The 24,391-nt window shown below is 41.6% G+C and overlaps 1 protein-coding gene across 1 annotated transcript in view; it reads left to right on the plus strand.

Moving 5' to 3' along the window:
- LOC145398676 (histone-lysine N-methyltransferase SETMAR-like) overlaps window positions 1-24,014 on the plus strand; it is a 55,200-nt gene extending 31,186 nt beyond the window's left edge. The window contains exon 2 of the mRNA XM_080271481.1: window positions 23,327-24,014. Within this exon, the coding sequence (XP_080127607.1) occupies window positions 23,327-24,014 (688 nt within the window). The remainder of the gene's footprint in view (window positions 1-23,326) is intronic.
- The last annotated feature ends 377 nt before the right edge of the window (window positions 24,015-24,391 follow it).

Below are 24,391 nucleotides of genomic sequence, written 5' to 3' on the forward strand. Positions count from 1 at the left end.
CTTCCTCCTATTCCTCTTTTCCTTCCTCCTCTCACACCTCTAACTGCATCAAACGGCCCTCCTTGCTCCTTCTCCTCTTCTTCCTCTTCTCCCGCCTCTAACTGCACCAAAGTTTTTATCTACATTCTCCTCCTATTCCTCTTCTCCCAGTTCCATCACTTCACCTTCTCACCTTCCTCACCCAAATATCAGAGAAGGAAAAATGGAGTGGCTGAACCTTTCAGTTTGATGACGTGGTCTTATTGCACTTTTGCATCATTCAAATCACTCAATTCGTCCCCATATTAGTGAAGACAAGTATGATGCCAACAAGTATTGAGAAAAAAATATTTACTGAAACATACTAAGACGTAGGGGTGGCAGTGTACACACACACACACACACACACACACACACACACACACACACACACACACACACACACACACACACACACACAAAAGAACAAAGCCGAGACCGGGAAAATGACATGTAATCCCATCCTTTCATCTTTCATGGCATACTTTTGTGCACTGAAAAGATGGTTAATAGTTTTACCATTATCCTCTCACTTTTCGGGTATACTTACGAGTCTCCTATTTTATTATGACACAATCTGGAGTAAAAAAAAAAAAAATAACGTGACAGGATAACTCTGGTGTTAGTGAATTGTTATTAAATTGTTTCACTTTAAAGTTTCTTTCCATACATGATTGAAACTATCTAAACGCAAAAAGAATACAATATTAAGAAGAGGGAAGCGGGGGAGGATGTTTATCTGTATGTACACACACACACACACACACACACACACACACACACACACACACACACATATACATACACACACACACACACACATATATATATATATATATATATATATATATATATATACCTAGGCTGCTTCCCCCAAAGAAAGGGAGGTAGCCGAGACAGGATGACACACACCCAATTCACTCATCCACACACACACACACACACACACACACACACACACACACACACACACACACACACACACACACACTCATTCTCATCGTAGTCCCAAGGGAAGATGGGACAAATCCTCACCGCACCACACCGCACAAGGGTCAACTGCGCAGTGCAATCAGCGACATCCGCAGCAGGGCCCGGCAGCAGAGCTGGTTTGCCCATGGCACATTATAATGTACCCATCCCCTTACCCACACTTGACCTGATCAGCTGATCAGACCAAATGAGGGAGAATATCCCCTCAGGGCTGCGTCATCATTTATTCATTCATAATTTCTCTCCAATCATTTCTATCACACGCAGCCACTCTTCCATGTTCAACAGACATCCCTCTATATTCACACTGTCCATCCATCCTATTCGTAGTCTTCCTCTCAGCCTTACACCTCTCACATCCAGTCCAGTTATCTTTTCCACCAATTGCTTGTCATCCATTCTCTCCCTGTGCCCAAACCATCGCAACACCCTCTGCTCAACTCGATCAGCCATCTCCCGAACAACTCCAGTTCTCCTTCAGACTTCATCATTTCTCACTTGATCCGTACGCATCGTTCCACACATATATACTCCTCAGACACCTCATCTCCATTACATTCAAACTTTTCCTCCCTGGTACACCCATATTCTACGTTTCAGCCCCATATAACGCAGTCGGTACCACAGCACCCTCATGTAGCCTTCTCTTTACATCCATTCTAAGTGGATGACATCTAAACAATTGTTTTATTCCTCCGAGCACCTTTCCTACTACATTCATTTTAAACTTCACCTCTGCATCTATTCTTCCATCCACAGCAACATGTGACCTCAAATACTTATAACATTCTACCTCCTCAAGCAACACACCATTCAATATTATAATCCTCCTCCTACCATCTACCAACCTCGTACACGTCATCACTTTACTCTTATTCTCATTTGCTCTCACTTTCCTCTTTTCGCACACCCGTCTCAATCTCTCCTCTGAATCAGCCATCAGTGCAGTATCATCCGCAAACAGCAGCTGATTCAGATTCAACTCTCTACCATCAGCATTCACCACACTCAAACCTCCACTTAACACTCTTGCATTTACCTCCCGTACAACGCCATCCATATAAATATTAAACAACCACAGCGACATCACACATCCCTGCCGCAGCATTCTCACGGGAAACCAATCACTCACAGTATTTTCCACTTCTACACATGCTTTACTATTAACATAAAAACTTATCACTCCTCTTAGCAACTTACCATCAAGTCCATACAATCTTAAAACAGTTCACAAAGCCTCCCTCTCAATCTGGACCTAATGTGGTCGAATCTCTCTCTCTCTCTCTCTCTCTCTCTCTCTCTCTCTCTCTCTCTCTCTCTCTATATATATATATATATATATATATATATATATATATATATATCCACTCGATGTACTGCTGCTGAAAAGGTATCTGCTCTTTCCTCTCCTTCATACTTCTTTCCTTTCATCCTCTTCTGTCTTTCTTTCCTACATTCTTTCCTTTTCCTTCTGCCTGTGGGTGACTCTAAGTGACAAACCAAATGGTTTCCTGTTCACCAGGAAATCATTTACGACGCTGGGTGGTAGCCATATGACCAAATTTCGGCGCCTGGTGGTTTAGTGGGTAATTGTTGCGTTCCACTCGGATTGAGCCGGTGAAGGTTTACATCCAAGGGGTGGTTGGGGTTGACTGCTCATGTAATGCCACTCAGGGATGAGTGAGGCTGGTCACTCTCATCTTAAATGTCGGGACCAACTGCCTAGCCCCGGGCTCCTGCGTTCCTCATGGTATAATGTAGGATTGGATGATATATATATATATATATATATATATATATATATATATATATATATATATATATATATATATATATATATATATATATAATCATCATCATCATCATTAACCGTTTGAGTATCCACTGCAGGACCGGCCTATTCCGACCGAAATCGGGATGAAATAGCCAATGTATCTCTACCAAGTGGCTTAGGCTGTCTGGTAGAAATTGAATGTAGGGTACTGCCCTCAGGCAGTACTTCTTTGATTTTCCCTGGAATGATTATTGCTTCCATGGCCGTGAGCCATCTGAGTGTGCCTTGCGCATTACAGAGGTTATTCTCTCAGGCATTGAAGCATACATTCCTTTCTCATATCCTTTGACTAACGCAAGAAAGCCTTGGTTTAATCACGCTTGTTCTAATGCTGTCCGCAACAAGGAGAAGGCCTACAAAAGGTACCGGAGCCAACCCACCCCTGAATCACATCATCTTTACGTTTCTGCCCGGAATCGTGCTAAGTCTGTTCTTCGCTCTACTAAAAATAATTTCATCCATACTAAATGCTCTCAACTCTCCAACTCGAATTCTTCCCGCTCCTTCTGGCACCTTGCCAAAAATCTTTCTAACAACTTTACCTCATCATCCTTCCCTCCTCTTTTCTACTCTGATGGTTCTGTAGCTATTTCTTCTACTGATAAAGCAGATCTCTTCGCACAGACTTTCTCCTCCAATTCCACCTTAGACGATTCCGGTGCTGTTCCTCCATCACTTCCCCCCTCTGACTTCCTCATGGTTGACATTAAAATTTCTTCAGTTGATGTATTTTCTGCCATCACTGGCCTCACTACTAACAAGGCATATGGGCCTGATGGGGTCCCTCCTGTTGTTCTCAAGAACTGTGCTTCTGTGCTTACACCCTGCCTAGGCAAACTCTTTCGCCTTTGTCTGTCAACTTGTACCTTTCCTTCTTGCTGGAAGTTTGCTCTCATTCAGCCAGTCCCAAAGAAGGATGACCACTCCCAACCCTCCAACTATCGTCCAATTGCTTTAACGTCCTGTATTTCAAAAGTTTTCGAGTCAATTCTTAATAGAAAAATTTTAAGACATCTTTCCTATCACAACCTTCTTTCCGATCGTCAGTATGGGTTCCGTCAGGGACGCTCCACTGGCGATCTTCTCAGCTACCTTTCAGACTCCTGGTCATCCTCCTTTCGGGACTTTGGCGAAAGCTTTGCCATTGCACTTGACATCTCAAAGGCTTTGGATCGAGTCTGGCATAAATCTTTAATTTCCAAACTGCCCTCCTACGGTTTCTATCCTTCTATCTGTGCCTTCATCGCTAGCTTCCTTTCTGGTCGTTCTATAGCCGCTGTTGTAGACGGCCATCGTTCTTCTCCTAGATCTATCAACAGTGGTGTTCCTCAGGGCTCTGTCCTATCACCAACTCTCTTCCTTTTATTCATCAATGATCTTCTAAGCTGTACATCTAACCCTATCCACTCATACGCTGATGACCACCCTTCACCTTTCCATTCGGTTCCCGCAACGCCCATCTCAACAGTTACTTCAACAAACAAGGGATGAGGCTATGGCACACCTAATGTCTGACTTGGCTCGTATCTCTGACTGGGGTAAAAATAATATGGTTGTCTTTAATGCATCTAAGACTCAGTTCTTACACCTATCAACCCGACAAAATCTTCCACAGGTATACCCACTAATGTTTAACTCGCGGCGTCCCGTCGACGTACTTCCACGTCCTCACTTTATGTCACTGCCAATCCCGTTGATGTACTTCAACGTCCTGCAATTGCAAGGTTCATAATTTCCACAATTTTCAAAATTCGCGCGAGATTTTCGATTCGCCCACGTACCCAAGCCTCCCCTACCTGCCCCCAGGCGGGCAGCGTCCCAGACCCCACGTGACCTGCGCTCGCCCTTGTCTCGGTCACTCACCTGTTAGCAGTGACCCAGGTCAGACATGGCGCATAAAGGTCTCTCAGACGACGAAATACAATCTGCCCTGGATGCCTTCACTGGAGATAGTGATTCTCCACTTGATGATGATGTGGTGGATCGAGATTATGTGCAGCCTGAGGAGGAAATAACAAGCAGTGATGAGGAGGTCCCTTCGCCCCGGAAAAAGCGGTATGTCACGTATCGTAAGGCAAGGGAAGGCCAGCCTGCACCCAAAACACCTGCATGGACCTCTCTCCATCCCCTAGAGAGAGATTCTGATGAGGACGAGGATGATGACGATGACGGCGGCTTAGAACGTGATGTTGCCTCGTGGTTGGGGAAGGAAAAAATCTCACCCTGAGGATCAGAAGGTGGGGCGAGAAGGCAAATAAAGTATGGCCTAGTGTTTTGTCTGGGGAAGGCGAAAGTGGTGTGGTGGGAGTGCGGGGTGAAAGGGAAGTGGTGTGAGGGAGGCAGCACGAGCATGTGGTGCACGTAGGCCTAGGGGAGAGGAGGTGGAGCCACTCCCCAGCACGTCTTTCGCCATACAATATTCCCAAACTTCCTCCACACAGCCCCAGGATGTGGGGAAAGGAAGGAAAGGGAAGGGAAAGGGTAAAGGAAAAGGGAGAGGGAAGAGAAGTGCGAGTGATGAAAGGCGCCGCTCTCCACCTCCCCCACCACCACCAATGTTGCGTTGTGCCTTTAGCCATGTTTCAGAGAGTACCATAACTTCCTACACTACTGAAACTGTGTGGGATGGTGATATGACGCTCATTATAATGGTAAGGCCAGTCAGTAGGTGCTAAGTCATATATAAAGTTGAAACGGGTGTAATGTTTTCAGGAAAGTAATGTATAAGTTGAGAAATAGTGTAAGTTGAACGAAGTGATATGAAAAGTACACCCACTATATAAATCTGCGAAAATATGACGCTCAGTATAACACTCTGGTCAGTAAATATGTGATAGCAAGAATATAAAGTGGAAACGGGTGTAATGTTAGCATGAATAAAACGTATAAGTTGAACAATAGTGTAAGTTGTAATAATTGATGTCATGAGTACACCCACTGTGTAAATCTGCGAAAATATTATGCTCAGTAGAACATTTTGGTCAGTAAGTATGTGATAGGAATTATATAAAGTGGAATTTGCTGTAATGTTAGTAGTAAGGTAATTTATAAGTTGAATACTAGTGTAAGATGAAACAAATGATATCGCGATAACACTCACTGTGTAAGTACGCGCTAATATGACGCTCAGTTGAATCGTAAGGTCTGAAATTATGTGATATCAATTATATCAAGTGTAAACATGTGCAATGTTAGTGGAGAATTATTATATAAGTACAAAAATAGGTTGTAAGTTGAAATAGTAGCCATAGCGACTTCACCATGTGTGTTATTATGCGCTATTATTACGCTATATATTTACGTAAGGCCTGAAATTATCTCAAAACAGTTCTATAAAGTTGAAAAGTGTATAATGTTATTAGAAAACTATTATGTAAGTAGAAAAAACACAATACGAGTTGAAACAACAGTCACAGCGAGTTCACTCACTACGTAAATAAGCGCTAACATTACGCTAAATGTTATCAAAAGGCCTGTGAATACGTAAAAACAGTTCAATAAAATGTAAAATGGTATAATGTTATTGTAGAAGTATTATGTAAGTAAAAAAAATGATATGTATCATGATTTTCGAATGTTAGCTATTCATCGTGACCAAGTTGCCCGATTTTGCTCGTTTCGCACAATGGTACAATGCTTATTTCTGCTCTATTTTTGTATAAAATCCAATATACTCTTTTATCACATGTTTTCATGTTTGTAATAAATACATATCTACTTACTTTCATTGGTGTCCCAGACTTATAATACCATAGAAAACGTTAGAGGCTCAGACCACCTACGGAGAACACGGGGCCAGGTGGGACCAAGGCATACCTGTTTAAGGTAATTATGGACCCCGGGGAACAATTTCTTTGTCACTGACCATTGTTTCTGACCAAAAGCGAAAGTTTTAGCAAAAAAAAAAAAAAAAGGGTCGAAAAATGGTCGGGATTGGGGGGTACCAGTGGTGAAAAAGTGGTCGGGACGGGGCAGGTTAATAATACTCAGCTTAATCCTGCATCATCCTTGAACATTCTTGGGGTTTCATTTACTCGGGACTTATCTTGGAAAGATCATATTACATCTCTTGTAAAATCTGCTTCCAAGAGATTGGGTGTGCTAAGCCGACTCCGTTCTTTCTTTACCCCTGCACAATTGTTGACTCTATACAGGGGTTTTATCCGCCCCTGTGTGGAGTACAACTCTCATGTGTGGGGAGGCTCCCCACATACAGCTCTTCTCAATAGGGTGGAGTCAAAGGCTTTTCGTCTCATCAACTCTCCTCTTCTTACTGACTCCCCTCAACCTCTGTCTCTTCGCCGCACTGTTGCATCTTCATCTCTTTTCTATCGCTACTTTAATGGTCACTGCTCCTCTGAACTGTCTGCTTGCATTCCTCCACCTCTACGACGGGCGCGTAGCACCCGTCTGGCAGCAAACTCTCATCCCTTTTCTGTCCAACTCTCTAATGCAAGAGTTAACCGTTACTCCCAGTCTTTCATTTATGCAACAGGTCAGCTCTGGAACTGTCTCCCTCTGTCTGTATTTCCTGCTGCCTATGATCTCCAGTCTTTCAAACGCAGTGTGTCCAGGCGTCTCAAAATGATCGGATCTTGAATTTGGCTCTCTCTTGTATTTTGTTTTTCTCTTTGAGGGAACTGTTACTGCGGGCTCATGGCCTTTGGTTCCTTCTTCCTCGCATTAAAAAAAAAAAAAAAAAAGTGTAATTGTAGTGTTGGAGTGGCTCTGGATGTGTGTGTAGACTGTGAGCCAAGTGTAATCGGCCCGCGCAAGCAGACTGGGTGCAAGCATAGTTTATAGTAATCTCTCTCTCTCTCTCTCTCTCTGTATATATGTATTACTGTGTGTGTGTGTGTGTGTGTGTGTGTGTGTGTGTGTGTGTGTGTGTGTGTGTGTGTGTGTGTGTGTGTGTGCGCGTGTGTGTGCCTGTAGCTATTTGTCATAATCCCTTGAGGGGTGGTCTTTTAACTTTGAACTGGTTGTTTTACTGAGAAGGGCACTAACCCTTTACCTCCTGACTTGTGGTTTTATATGTATATATGTCTCTCTCTCTCTCTTTCTGTATATATATATATATATATATATATATATATATATATATATATATATATATATATAAATCATGCTGCATGATACTGCACTGCTGGCTGATTCAGAGTAGAGATTGAGACAGTTGGTAGAGGAGTTTGGAAGGGTGTGTGAAAGGAGGAAATTGAAAGTAAATGAGAATAAGAGTAAAGTGATGAAGTGTACAGGGCTGGTAGATGGTAGTAGAATATAGTTTTGAATGGTGAGTTGCTTGAGGAGATAGAGTGTGTGAAGCATTTAAGGTCACATGTTGCTGTGGATGAAAGAATAGATACAGAAGTGAAGTTTAGTATGAATGAGGTAGGAAAGGATCTGGGAGGAATGAAAAAAGTGTTTAGATGTTGTTAGCTTAGGATGGATATAAAGAAAGTGTTGTGGTACCAACTGCGTTATATGGGGCTGAAACACGGAATATGGGTGTAGCAGAGAGGAAAAGTTTCAATGAAATGGAGATGAGGTGTCTGAGGAGAATGTGTGGAGTGACACGAATGGATCGAGTGAGAAATGATGAAGTGCGAAGGAGAACTGGAGTTGTTCAGGGGTGGTGATTGAGTTGAGGTTGTTTGCCAGGACTTGTGTTCAGCAGCTGCTTGAGAGATATGGTAGGGTGACAGCAGCAGCTCCAAGGCACAATTCTGTTGGAATTCCTGACAGACTTGAGCAGATGGCGTACATGGATCGGCACAGACTGGTGCAACTGCCTGTCACAACGAAGAGGAAGACTGCTATCTGCAGGTGCCAGGTCTGTGCACATACCACCAGATGCAAACCTGAGCACAATCGCACCTCTTGGCAGTGTGCTGAGTGCCAGGTTCCCCTCTGCATAACATGCTTCTTTGATTACCACAGCCTGAAGCAGTTCTAAAAGTGCAAGTGGAAAATGTAAATAATGTGTAACGTGTAAAAAATGTACAAATAGTATGTGAAAGCAATGGATGTAAATATGATTGAACAGTGTAATATAGTTTTATAAGTTACTGCAAATGACAGTGCATAACATAATGTAAGTAAAATAGAAGTGTAAATATTGAAAATACAGTAGAAAATGTTAATAGAAATGTAAACAAATTGGTCTATCTATCTATATATTGCCAGACGCCTCAATCCCGTTTGGGTGGCCACAAATAAATCGCCTCCACGTTGCCCTGTCCCCCGCCATTTCACTGCCCTGCTCCCAACTCACACCCCCTTCTCTCATATACCTCTCCACCCCATCCCTCCATCTCATCCTCGGCCTCCCCCTCCCTCTTTCCCCCTCCACCTCACTCACATACACTCTTTTCGTCAGTCTTTCACCCTCCATCCTCTCCACATGGCCAAACCACCTCAGTGTGTTCTTCATAACGCTTCCTATCACATCCACATCCACATCACAATGCTCCTTTATATCCTCATTCATCAGCCTGTCTCTCCATGTGACTCCACAGGCTCCTCTTAAATAACTCATTTCCACTGCTCTCACTCTTGACTTGTGTCCTTCCAACAACGTCCAAGCTTCACTTCCAGACGTTAGAGTTGGTATCACAATACTGTCATGTAGTAACTTTTTCACTTCCATGCTCACTTCCCTGTTTCTTATCACTGCTTTCAAAGAACCAGCAACCTTTCTTCCATGCTGCACCCTTTCAAGCACTTCACCCTCCAAATCTCCATCCTTACTCATCACACTACCCAAGTACTTAAACGTACTCACATTCTCCAATTCCTCACCATCCAACCTCGCTGTACATTCACTGACCTCACCTCTCTCAAAGACCATCACTTTGCTCTTCCCTACATTCACCTTTAGATTCCGTTTCTTACACACTCTACCAAACTCATCTACCAAGCCTTGCAGCTCCCCTTCGTCTTCACTCAACAACACAGTATCATCTGCAAACAACAGTACAGGGAGTTTCCAAACATTATCCTCTCTCACCAGGGCCACTCCAACATCCACTACCCTACCTTGTTCCTCTTTTATTACCCCATCCATATACAGATTGAACAACCATGGAGACATGACACATCCCTGTTTCAACCTAACTTTCAGAGAGAAAAACTCACTTAGTTCACCATCCACACGCACTGCAGCCTTCGCACCATCATACATACTCTTCACAGCATTCAACAACTTCCCATCTACTCCATATATTCTTCATACTTTCCACAATCCTTGTCTATCCACCCTGTCATATGCTTTCTCCAAATCCATGAAAGCCTCATACAACTTCTTTCCCTTCTCTAGAAACTTTTCCACTAAAGATCTAAGATGAATATCTGATCTACACAACCTCTTCCCTTCCTAAAGCCTCCCTGTTCTTCTCCAACTAATTTCTCTGTTCTTTCTCTAACTCCATCAATAAGTATCCTACCATACACTTTTCCTATTATACTAAGAAGACAAATGCCCCTATGATTACCACACACTGGGGAGTGGTTCCTCCCCACCTTCCCCCTCCATCACAACACCACGTGATTCATCACGCACCCTCACTCGCCCATATGTCTGGGAATGTTGGGGAGCATAAGACGTGCTGGGAAGTGGTTCCTCCTCACCTTCCCCCTCCATCACAACCCCACGTGAGTCATCATGCACCCTCACTGCCCCACTTGATACTCCCCGCTGCCTCACACCACCACGGGAGAGCGATGACTCACTTCCGCCACTCTCACTTTCTATACTCGCCCCTGCACTTTCCCTTTCACTCCCCACTCCCTCCACGCCACTTCCGCCCTCCCCAAACAAAAGACTAGGCCCATACCAGCTTGTACAACGTGGTGTGCACTCGGGGCAATGATGGATGATAATCTCTCGGCCGTACCACGTGGCCGCACGTCCCACGGCTCCTTCCTCGTCCTTGTTCTCGTCCTCGAAATCGGGCTCCACATCACGTAAAGGGCTGCCGAGAGGATGTTGCACGTTGTTTTTGTGCAGGCTGGCCTTCTCTAGCTGCACGATAAGTCACGTAGCGCCTCTTCCTGGGGGACGGGACCTCCTCATCACGGCTGCTGGATTCCACCTCCTCTGGTTGGACATAATCTTTGTCCACAACCTCGTTGTCCAGTGGGGAATCACTTTTTTCTGTGAAGGCGTCCAGGGCAGCTTGGATTTCCTCCTCTGAGAGGCCTCTATGCGCCATGTCTGACCAGGGCCACTGCTAACAGGTGAGTGACCAAGCCGAGGGTGAGCGCGGGTCGCGTGGGGTCGTTGAGTGTCCCTGCCTGGTGGCAGGTAGGGGAAGGTTGAGCGACCCTACGTACCAAAAATCAAGCATGAATTTTGAAAATTGTGCAAATTATGCACCTTGCAATTGCGCGATGTACCAGTATGTCGACAGGACTTGCAATTACATAATGTTTCAACATATTCATACGTCGATGGGACGCCTCAGGTTAACTGGGACTGAAAAGAGAAGGAAGGAATTACCTGTACGAGATAAAAATGGTAACTTGATGACTAAAGACTTGGATATATAAGGAAAGTGGAAAGAGCATTTTGAATCTATTCTAAATAGACAAATCCCAGCTGAAAAGGACATTTGGCCAGCCGAGAGAGATTTGCAGATAGAAACAGGGGATATAACCCTGGAAGAGGTAGCAAAATCCTCTCCCCAGGAGTGGATGAAATATTTCCTGAAATCCTAAAGGTGGAAAATGATGAGTTGATGAATGCACTTTTGAAACTTATTAATGTGTCTTGGGATAATGGAGGAATCCCAGAAGAATGGAAAAGTGGAGTGATTATAAAAATACCAAAAAAAAAGGGGAGATTTAAGTGTGTGTGGAAATTGGAGGGGGATAACTTTGACACATGTAGTTGCAAAAGTCTTTTCCAAAATCCTGTTGAAGAGAATAAAGCCAGTAATTGATAACATTTTAAAAGAAGAATAAGCGGGATTTAGAAAGGGTCGTGATTGTAATGATCAGACTTTTTTTGTAAGGCATGTAATGCAACAAGCTAATGAGATGAAAATGCCACTGAGTATGTGTTCTATGGATTTTGAAAAGGCGTTTGATAGTGTTTCACGTGGAGCTATGTTGAAAATTATGAGATTCTATGGTATACCAGAAAAGTTTATAATATTATTAGAAGCCTGCATGAAGGTACTTTTTGTAAGGTAATGGTGGGTGGTTCTTTGAGTTGTCCATATGAAGTTAGGTCAGGAGAGATTCAAGGAGTTCTTTCGCCTTTGCTGTTTGGTTTTGGTTATGGATTATGTTATGAGAAAGGCTGTAAGGAGAGCAGGTGCAGGAATTAACTGGAAAGAAAATAAGAGGCTGATAAAATGGACTATGCTGATGATACTGTACTGATTTGCGGAGGTATTTACGAGATGCAGAAGGTGCTTGATTGTCTGGAGGAGGAAGGAGAAAAAGTGAGATTGGTAATAAATTGTGGAGAAACTAAATTATTAATATGAACGTGGAGAACCAAATGGATTGTGTAATTGGGAATAATGTGGTGAAGAAGGTAGAAAATTTAAAATATCTGGGAACGATTGTATCATCTAATGGATCATTAAACAATGAAATTGAGGAAAGGATTAGACAGGCTTGGCGAGCTGTTGGAATGTTGAAATCTGTTTCGAAAAATAATAATATGGTTTCAGTACATACCAAAGTAAAAATTTACAAGTCCCTGGTTAGATCAATTTTAATTTATGGGAAAGAGTCATGGTACAGTACAATAGCAACAGATCAGAAAGTATTAGGATTTGAGAAAAAAAATACTGATAAGCATTCCTGGGGTAAATTGAGAAGACAGAGTTACAAAAAAAAAGACTGAGGGATATTACGAGAGTGGAACCAGTTCATGAATATGTGAGACTATCTCGCTCGAAATGGCTGGAGCATATATATATATATATATATATATATATATATATATATATATATATATATATATATATAATATATAGATATACTTTTATTTATATATATATATATATATATATATATATATATATATATATATATATATATATATATATATATATATAGATATACTTTTATATATATATATATATATATATATATATATATATATATATATATATATATAATATATATAGATATACTTTATATATATATATATATATATATATATATATATATATATATATATATATATATATATATATACTGAATATATATACTGTATATATATATATATGAATATATATACTGTATATGGGGAACAATCCCACTGGCACCTGGTGCGTCCCCGGGTGACGAATAGGGGAAGGCCTTGTAGATATATGAGGTACCGTCTTAGATGGACTGTACCATGGGACCCCGTGTAGATACTTAGGACTCCACCGAATATGCTGAATATTTATCTATTTATTGCCAGATGTCTCAATCACTTATGGGGTGGCCACAAACACATCGCCTCCATGTCGCCCTGTCCCCCGCCATTTCACTGCCCTGCTCCCAGCTCAGACACCCCTACCTCATAAACTTCTCCACTACATCCCTTCATCTCATCCTTTGCCGCCCCCTCTCTCTACCCCCCTACACCTCACTGACATACACTCACCTCGTCAGTCTTTCACTCTCCATCCTCCCCACATAGCCAAACCACCTCAATGTGTTTCTCCTAACCCTTCCTATCACATTCGCATCCACACCACAACGCTCCTTCGCTTCCTCATATGTCAGTCTGTCTCTCCATGTGACTCCACATGTTCCTTTCAAATACCTTATTTCCACTTCTCTTACTCTTGACTTCTTTGTCCTTCCAACAATGTCCAAGCTTCACTTCCATATGTCAGAGATGGCATCACAATACTGTCATGTAGCAACTTTATCACTTCCATGCTCACTTCTCTGTTAGTTATCACTGCTTTCAAGGAACCAGCAACCTTTCTTCCTTATTGTACCCTTTCAAGCACTTCACCCTCTAAACTTCCATCCTTAATCATCACACTTCCCAAGTACTTAAACGCACTTACATTTTCCATTTCCTCCTCATCCAACCTCACTGTACATTCCCTGACTTCACTTCTCTCGAAGACGATAATTTACTCTTCTCTACATTCATCTTTTGATTCCGTTTCTTGCACTCTCTCCCAAACTCGTCCATCAAGCCTTGCAGCTCCCTTTCGTCTTCACTTAACAACACAGTATCATCTGCAAACAACAGTGCAGGGAGTTTCCAAACACTGCAATCTCTCACTACAGCCGCTCCCACATCCACTGCCCTACCTTGTATCTCTTTTATAATCCCATCCATATACAGATTGAGCAACCACGGAGACATGACACATCCCTGTTTCAATCCAACTTTCAAATAGAAAAATTCACTCAGTTCACTATACACACTCACTGCAGTCTTAGCACCTTCATACATACTCTTCTCGACATTCAAGAACTTCCCATCTATTACGTATATTCTTAATACTTTCCACAGTCCTTGTCTATCCACCCTGTCATATGCTTTCTCCAAATCCATGAAGGCTGCATACAGATTCTTTCAATTCTCTTGAAACTTTTCCACTAAAGATCTAAGAATGAATATCTGATCTGCACAACCTCTTCGCTTCCTAAAGCCTCCCTGCTCTTCTCCAACTAATTCCTCTATTATTCTCCTAACTCTGTCAATAAGTATCCTACCATATACTTTTCCTAATACACTAAGAAGACAAATGCCCCTATGATTACCACACACTTCTTTTTCCCCTTTTCCTTTGTACAGGGGAATGATTATATCTGACTTTCAATCCTTCGGAACCCAACTTTCCTCCCAGGCCAATCTGTACATCTTCCACATTCACTCCACCACTATCTCTCCCCAATGCTTCAGCATTTCACTACACACTTCATCAATTCTTAGGGCTTTCCCCATTTGAACTTTCTCCATTGCTTCCACAACTTCCATCCTACTGATTTCTTCCTCTCTTCTGACGTCTCTACGTCTCCCAGCCATACCCCAGCCAGTTACACTCGCATTACTTTCATTCTCTATGTTCAACAATTCCTTAAAGTGGTCTCTCCATCTGCTCACCTATTCTCCCTTCCCCACTAGTAATCTACCATTTTTATCTTTCACTCCTCAACTAACTTCTTTGCCATTCTGTCTAACTCTCGTTACCTCCTTCCAGAACATTTTATTTCATTGCCTCCACTTTACACTTAAATTCCTTCCAAATTCCTCATCCACTCTCTTCTTACTCTCTCTTACTAATCTTTTCACCTCTCTCTTCCTCTCTACATATAACTCCCTCTTCCGTATCTCAACTTCTACCACGCCCCTGTTTCTCATCCATTCATTTTATTTTCTTCTCTTGTGCCACAGCCTGTCTCACCTCTTCATTCCACCATGCTGATCCCTGCACCTGCTTTCGTCTTCTCTTCACCCCAGACACCACCTCACATGTTGCACAGATTTCTTCTGTGAATATCTTGCACACACCTTCCACGTCCCCCATCTACTCCAATTCATAATTACCCAATCACTCCTCCACTTCCCTCTTATATTCTGCCTTTTTTCCATTCTCTTGTAACCTTTCCTCTCTCCTTGTATAAGCTACTTGCTCCCGTCATCCCCTTCTTCCATTTCTCCATTTTACTTGGACCTTGATTCTGACCACCACTTGGTGGTGGTCAGAAAGTCCACTCCCCCTGCCTCTGTATACTCTTGCATCCATTACACACATCCTTTCATACACGCACACATAATCAATCATTGCCTTCCATTTATTCAGTTGCCACCAAAAGTAGGCACTATTCTGGCAAATCCTAGACCGGGACATTAAGCAAACTGAGATCTATGAAGATCTACTCATACAGTGTAAGAAGGCTTGCGGAAGATTACAAATTTGATACCTTGATGAGTGAAATAGAAAACATCAGTTAGGATATTGTACTGTAGGTCTGTGTAAGAGCCATAGAAAAGAAGAAAAATTATATAATGCAGCTCCAAGACAAGAAAAACCTTTATTACTACAGAAGAAGGAAAATAAAAGCGTTAGTGATGCAGGATTTCTAATTCACAGAAATCTTCCGAAGAATATTGTTAAATTCAGCAATGTACCTGACAGAGTAGCCTGTACCTGAGAGAGTAGCCTGGTATGATAAACAGACTAGGCCAAAGAGCCACCATGAATGCAAAACATGTATATGTGCCGACTTATCAAAGCTCAGGTGAAGAACTAGGAACTCTCTATAGCAACACCTCTCAAATTAAGGAAGAAGAAAAGTACAGATATACTATACTCATGGCAGACAGGAACGCAAAAGTTGGCAAATCTAAAAATTAAGAAACGTGTGAAAAAATTTGGAATGGGAGAAAGAACTGAAAGAGGGGAAAAGGTGGTAAATTTTGCTGAAATGTATAACATATAGATTAATGAACACATTCTTTCAGAAAAGAAGGGGGAGAAAATGGACCAGGAAAAGTCCAGATGGAGAAATAATGAAACTGACTTCGTTACAGCAGTGAGGAAGAAGAACACGATCATTAATGTCAAATTTATCAGCAAAGTAAATACAGGAAGTGACCATAGAATGGTGGGTTGCACAGCCAGATTCAATTTCAGAAGTGGAAGAAAGAAGCTGATTAATAATAAATTAGCTCAGTCGGTAGAGACGTGGCCTGCAGTCCCACCGGGCCGAGTTTCAAATCCCCGCTGGGGCAGGGAACAGTTTAAGGATATGAATTTAGTGAAAGCAGGCTTTACTTATCTACTAGAAGCCCCGCCGACATGTTGTAAAAATACCCCCGCTATTACCAATACACCAGTCCTGTATGAGACAGCCCTAGCATGTATTCAGTATGGACGGTGGGTGTTAGCGCCGAAGTGGCGACATGTAGAGGTGCATGGTATGTAGGATGACTACTGGGCCTTGGGAGCAGGCTCTGAAGCCTTCGTCCAGAGTCGGACACATAAAATATATATATATATATATATATATATATATATATATATATATATATATATATATATATATATATGCTCAATAAAAGTAAGCGAAAACAAAGCAGTCGCTCAGTTAGAAATAATGACCAGATTTCAAGCTCTAAATTATGCTGAGTGTGGCATTGACAACTTGAATGAGAGATTACAAAAAATGCAAAAAGAATCAGCAGAGGTAGTAAGGAAAGCCAATACAACCAGAACCAACAAGTTTTCAAAAGTGATTCTCGAATTCACGAAAAAAAAAGAAAGGAGATGAAAGTAAATACAAAGATGAAACAGAACGAGTGGAATTAAATAAGCTTATCAACATGAATGAGATAGTGAAGTAAAGAAAGAGAAACATGGATCAGATCAAAGAAACCAGCAAAAAAGAAAAAAAAAGAAGTCTTAAATAGGTCTGAGGTAAAATAGCACTAGGAAAGCAAAAAAAAATTATCGCGAGATAAAAACGGTGAAGTCATTAAATGCAGAGATAGGATGGTGAAGAGAGCTGTCGAATTTTACAAAAAGCTGTATACATCAAATGGAAGAGTACCAATAGCTAGGATTTCAGTTGACAGTAGTGAAATACTTGAAGTAACACCACACAGAGTAAACATTCCTATTAAAAGTATGAAAAGAGGAAATACCCCAGAAGAAGATAAAATAGTAGCAGATTTACTCTCGGATGCAAGGTTAGAGGTACACAACAGGCTCGCCCACTTATTTACCTAGTGTATAAAGAAGAAAAAATCCCCAAACATGGTGTTATATTATTTTCCTACACAAAAAAATAACTGAAAAGAACTTGGTAACTATCAGCCCATTAGCATAATACCAGATGTTTACAAACTCTTCACTAACGTCCTTACCAATCGGCTGTTATGAAAAATAAATTTAAATCTACCTTGGGATGAGGAAGTTAAAATAAAAACAATATAAAATATTTCTGCGCGAAAATGATGTATTGGAAGCACTTTTTCATGTCTACAATCACGAATGTATAAAGTATTTTTTTTTTTTTTATCATTGCGTTAATACCTTATAGTTTATTAAATTACATCCTCTTAAACATGTAAATATATGATTAAGTTTATATATGATATAATTTTCAGTCACGCGTACATACTCTCGAACCTATGTTCTCTAATTTCTACTGGCTAAATAAGTATCCCAGAATTCAAACGAATGTATTGAAATCTCTCTCTCTCTCTCTCTCTCTCTCTCTCTCTCTCTCTCTCTCTCTCTCTCTCTCTCTCTCTCTATCTCTATATATATATATATATATATATATATATATATATATATATATATGCAGCCTCTGTGGTACATTGGTAGAGTGTGTGTTTCGTACACGGGTGGACCAGGGTTCGCGCCCCGCCAGGGTAATAAACTTTGAGAGTGTTCACCCGGCCACGTACTGCATTGGCGGACGCAAGGGGTGCTGTGGTTGAACCAGTGTCGCTTACTGTAAAGTATGCTTGCACCCAGTCGGCTTGCGCGGGCCGATTACACTTAGTTCACAGACTACACACACATCCAAAACCATTCCAACACTACAATTACACTTACAAGCACTTCTCATCCTACATACAACCTCTACCAGACAGCCTAAGCCACTTGGTAGAGATACATTGGCTGTATCGTCCCGACTTCGGTCGGGATAGGCCGGTCCTGCAGTGGATACTCAAACGGCTGATGATGACGATATATATATATATATATATATATATATATATATATATTATCATTGGGACCTCATTTCCCAACCTAGGGCAGGGTGAGGAGCAATGTCTAGACAGCCAAATCTGCCCAGTCCAATGGGCCACGCTTCCATTCACACATCATTCAAGCCCCCCGAATCCTGGGTCCATCGGATACGCCAAAAACATTCACCACGTTCTGTAGCTTCAAATAAACGTATCCGATAGGGTCAATCCAGATGCTGTCACGTTAAAAAGGGGTGCCAAATCCCTGATAATGCACTTCTTCTCACAACATTCATCCAGCCAGCTCGATCTCTTGTCAGTTCCCTAGCCTCATTGCCTTCCAACCCACTCTTCCTCACATATTCATTAACCATGTTTCTCGACCTTCTTGGCTTACCTCTTCTCCTCCCTCCTTCAAATTAGCTCAGATATACCTTTTTCACCACTCTATTGTTATCTATTCACTCCACATGACCACACCATCTCAGTACACTTTCTTCGATTCTGGTGTCCACAGACTTCCTCACGAATCGCATTATTTCGTATTCTGTCCACCCTCTGTACTCCACATACATTCTTCAGCAGTCCCATCTCCACTTCTCTTACTCTTGACTTTTCATTTTCATGCCACACCATAGTCTCAAATCCATATGTTAAAGCTGGCATTAACACTTCTTCATGTAAGCATTGTGTAGCTGCAATATTCAAGTCTTTGTTTCTTATCAAGGCCTTCATTTCACCAGCTACTTTTCTTCCTTGTGTCACTCTACTTTCCACTTCTTTTGCACATTTTCCTCTCTTTCCTATCACTGCACCCAGGTATTTGAATTGTCTGATCAGTTCCAATTTCTCTCCATTCATTGTAATTTCGCACAAGGAGTCTTCTCTCTCAGTAACCATCACTTTACTCTTTTATACATTTACTCTCAAGGCACGATGCTCACAGACATCAGCAAAACTCGGCTCTAGCCAACCAAGCTCTTGTCCTTTATTTGCAAGTAGTACTGCATCATCACCATGCAACAAATCTGATATATATCATACACTCATTACCAACGCCATCCCCCTCTACAGTACTCGTGTTTTTACTTCTCTCATCACCCCATCCATATTTTTATTAAACAACCATGGGGACATCACACAACCTTGTCGCACGCCCACACCGATTATGAACCATTCAGTTAGATGTCCATTAACCCTTATACATGCTTCACTACCATCATAAATACTCCTGACAGCACCTAGCAGCTTACCATCAACACCGTGCATACGCAAAACTTTCCACAATCCTTCTCTGTCCACTTTGTCGTATGCTTTTTCCAGATCCATGAATGCCATAAACACCTCTTGGTCCTTCTCACAAGCCTTCTCTGCTATCTGTCTCAATGCAAATATTTGCTCCACACATCATCTGCCCCTCCTAAAGCCACCCTGTTCATCACTCACTAGGACTTCTGATATCTCTCTTACTTTCTGTATAATAATTCTTCCATATTCCTTCCCTACCACACTCAATAAACTTATGCTACGATCATTCTTGCATTGCTCCGCTCACTTTTTTTTTTTTTTTTTTTTTTTTTTTTTTTTTGTCCAGGGGTACAATCACAGCCTTTTTCCACCCTGCTGGAACAGTTTCACTCATCCATGCCTTCTTACATATCTCCAACAAGCACTTTCATTCCACTCTCCCAACTACACTAAATCATCTCTGCATACATCTCATCAATCCCAGCTGCTTTCCCATTTTCCAGCCACTTCACAGCACTCGTCACCTGTGAGACTGTCACGTCTCCTGCCACTGCATTCCTTCTCTGCACACGCCCAAAACATATCATTTTTATAGCCGCTTTGCTCTCTCTATTCCCATTCATCAGGCTTTCAAAATATTCTTTCCATCTGGTCCTTACATCATCCCCATGGGTTAATAATCTACCATCTACATCTTTCACACCATCACATTTCTTTCCACTTTCACTTCTACATTTCTGCACCTCCTTCCAGAATATCTCCCTATTTTCAGAGTAGTTTGCATTTATTTTTCTTCCTAGATCATCATTTACCTCTTTCTTTTTCCTCTTCACTAGTCCCGTCATGTGCTTCTTCCTCTCAGTATAGTCAGTTCTTATTTCAACCGAACCTCTGTCCTTAACCACTTTAACCACTTTTTTCTCTCATCCTCCACTGCTGTCTTAACCCGATCATCTCACCATGCCGTACCTTTCTTCTTTGTTGTTTCTCTTGCCACACCACACACTGCTATAGCATTTCTAAGCAATTCCAATATTCATTCCACAGGCTGCCCAGATCCATTTCATTCCAAGTCACTGATTCCAACTCCTACTCTACGTTGGTCCTGTAATCATCTGCCATTTCTTCAATCCTCAGCTTCTCAACTTTCAGTCTTTCTCTCTGACTACTCTTCTCTCTCCTAATCCACCTCACTCCTCTCAGTTTGATCTTGCATACGACAGTCATATGATCCGACAGACCTCCACATCGTCCTCTCACGGCCCTCGTATCAGCAACCATTCCCAGCATCGACATCTACGAGCACGTAATTAATCAGACTTCTTTCAACACGATCCCTGTTCCCTCTATACGATGTATACTTATGTGCATCTTTTTGTTTGAAATACGAGTTACAAATGTACAACCTCCTCTCCTCACACATATCCTTCAGTCCCTTCCGATTATCATTTTCTCCAGGTACTCCATTACAAACCATTATGTTACCCTCAGGACAAGTGCCTACTCTTCCATTCATATCACTTATTATGATCACATTATAGTTCCTGGGCATTTCTCCCACTACTTTATCTAGCTCATCCCAAAAACTGTCTTTCTCTCTCGTACTCCCGTCCTCACGCGGTGCATACGCTACAATCACCGCCTCTTCCACTTTCTCAAACTTGAAGTTGACATACATACACCTCGAGCTGACACATTTGTAGTCTCTCATTCCACCCTGCTACATCTCATTCATCAACAAAGCAACTCCTTCCTTGCATCTTCCTCGCCCATTCATGCCCTTGCTTACACATTTCACACCCTTCCACTCCTCCAATTCACACTCTTTTATCTTTGTTTTTCACGGTGCCCTCTCGGAATATCTCGCACTGTTGTATGAATTCACCACTTCCACCCTCTTGTTCTCCTCATTCACACCTCTCACATTCCACATGGCCATGTGAACTTGCCCATTTGGTTGGGGCCCTGGGCAGGACTTGGGCCTCTGAGGCTCTCTGAAGCAACTGCTATGATTGAGTGATTTTGGATAGGGGAATCTGGGAGACACTTAACCCTGCCAAAAACCCTGGTTATATGGTTACCACCTAGCATAGATGGTTTCCTGGGTACAGGAAACCATTTGGCTTGTCACTCAGTCTAGAGATCATAAGGCATCTCTACACTGAGTGAGTGGATGATGGGTGCCCCCATTCATCACCATATATATATATATATATATATTTATATATATATATATATATATATATATATATATATATATATATATATATATATATATATATATATATATATATATATATATATATATATATATATATCCACCATATCTCTCCCCCTTCTCCTTGGCCTGCCCCGTCTCCTCCCTTCTTCAAATTCTCTCAGGTAAACCTTTTTCACCACTCTATTGTTATCCATTCTTTCCACATGACCATATCATCTCAGGACACTCTCCTCGATTCTGGTGTCCACCGACTTCCCCACTCTACACCTTTCACGAATCACACTATTTCGTATCCTATCCACCCTCTGTATTCCACATACATTCCTCAACAGTCCCATCTCCACTGCTCTTGCTCTAGACTTTTCATTTTCATGCCACAGCCTAGTCTCACACCCATTAGTTAGAGTTGACATGAACACTCCCTCATGTAAGCCTCGTGCAGCTGCAACACTCAAGCCTCTGTTTCTTATCAAGGCCTTCCTTGCACCAGCAAGTTTTCTTCCTTGTGTCAATCTACTTTCAACGTCTTTTGCACATTATCCTCTTTTCTGTCACTGTACCTAAGTACATATATATATATATATATATATATATATATATATATATATATATATATACATATATATATATATATATATATATATATATATATATATATATATATATATATATATATATATATATATATATATATATATATATATATATATATATATATATATATATATATATATATATACACAAGGTGCATTACAGAAGTTTTGAGACTCTTTTGGGAGAGGCACTTCTAACTGTCTTTGATTATTGTCACTTTAATATATCATTACTATACATCTAATAAGCTAACATGCCAATTTTTTTTGCCAGGTTGAAGGAGACGGCTGTTACTGCACTTTAAACACACCCTACTATACATAGCTTGTCACAGCTGACTAGTTTGCAGAATGCAGTTGTGGCGTGAAGACAATTTGGAAGCTCGCTACGGAATAAAGTTTTGTGTTAAACTGGGCAAAAACGCAACAGAAACTTATGAAATGATCCAGACTGCTCATGGATTAACTTGTATGAGCAGAGCATCTGTTTTTCGCTGGCACAAGAGGTTCCAGGACGGCAGAGAGGAGGTGAGAGACGATGAGAGGTAAGGGAGGGAGAGGGACGTCAGAACGCCAGAGTTGGTTGAGAAAATTCGCAATTTTCTGGACGAGGACCGTCGTGTATCTATTCAGACAATAAGTAGGCCTACACAGTTTGAAGTCGGTGTGGCAACTGTACACAAAATTCTTTATGAAGATCTGAACATGCGCAAAATTTGTGCAAGGTTTGTTCCCAGGGTACTCAGTGACGAACAGAGGGAAAGACTTGTTGGTGACAGCAGGGAGATAGTTGAGCTCATTACCTCGAATCCGAGTGCTCTTGGGTCTCTGGTGACCTGTGACGAAAGCTGGATCTACTGTTATGATCCAGAGACCAAGAGACAGAGTTCCCAATGGAAGCATTTTGACTCCCCCAGACCCAAGAAGGCCAGGCAGAGCAAATCCACTGGGAAGCTCATGATGATCCCCTTCTTCGACAGCAAGGGCATGATCTACATCCATTGGGTTTCCTCCGGGCAAACGGTCAACAAAGAATACTATGTGGAGGTTTTGAGGGAGTTCAGGAAGAGATTTCGTCGCAACAGGCCAGAGCTCTTCAAATCAGGTCGTTGGCACCTGCAACAGTACAATGCAGCAGTCCACAAGTCCATCCTGGTGCCCAACTACATGACAGAGATGGGCGTCAAGACTGTCCTTCACCCTCTCTACAGTCCAGACCTTGCCCCCTGCGACTTCTGGTTATTCCTCAAGCTGAAGGAGAACTTCAGGGGCAGACGTTCTGAAGACATTGAGGAGATGAAGGAGGCTGTGATAAGGGTCCTAGACACCTTCGCTTTGGAGGACTACGAGGGAGCCTTCAAGAAGTGGCTGGAGCGCTACAACAAGTGCATTGAAGTTGGAGGGTCCTATTTTGAAGGAGATTAGAGTTTTGTACCTTTTTAAAATAAATAAATGTGTCTCCAAAAAAAGTCTCAAAACTTCTGGAATGCACCTCGTGTATCTATCTATCTATCTATCTATCTCTATATATAAACATATATATCACCCAGCGTGGATGGTTTCCTGGGTACAGGAAACCATTTGGCTTGTCACTCAGTCTAGAGATCATAAGGCACCTCTACACTGAGTGAGTGGATGATGGGTGCCCCCATTCACCACCATAGATGAGTATAATATATATATATATATATATATATATATATATATATATATATATATATATATATATATACTAGCAGGGGTACCAGGCGTTGCCGGGCCAAAAAGCGAACACTCTAATCCTCTTTATTCTATTTCAATCT

Source organism: Coenobita brevimanus, chromosome 46 (genome assembly GCF_032717465.1).
Source record: "Coenobita brevimanus isolate Jiangsu-jjx chromosome 46, ASM3271746v2, whole genome shotgun sequence".
NCBI lineage: Eukaryota > Metazoa > Arthropoda > Malacostraca > Decapoda > Coenobitidae > Coenobita > Coenobita brevimanus.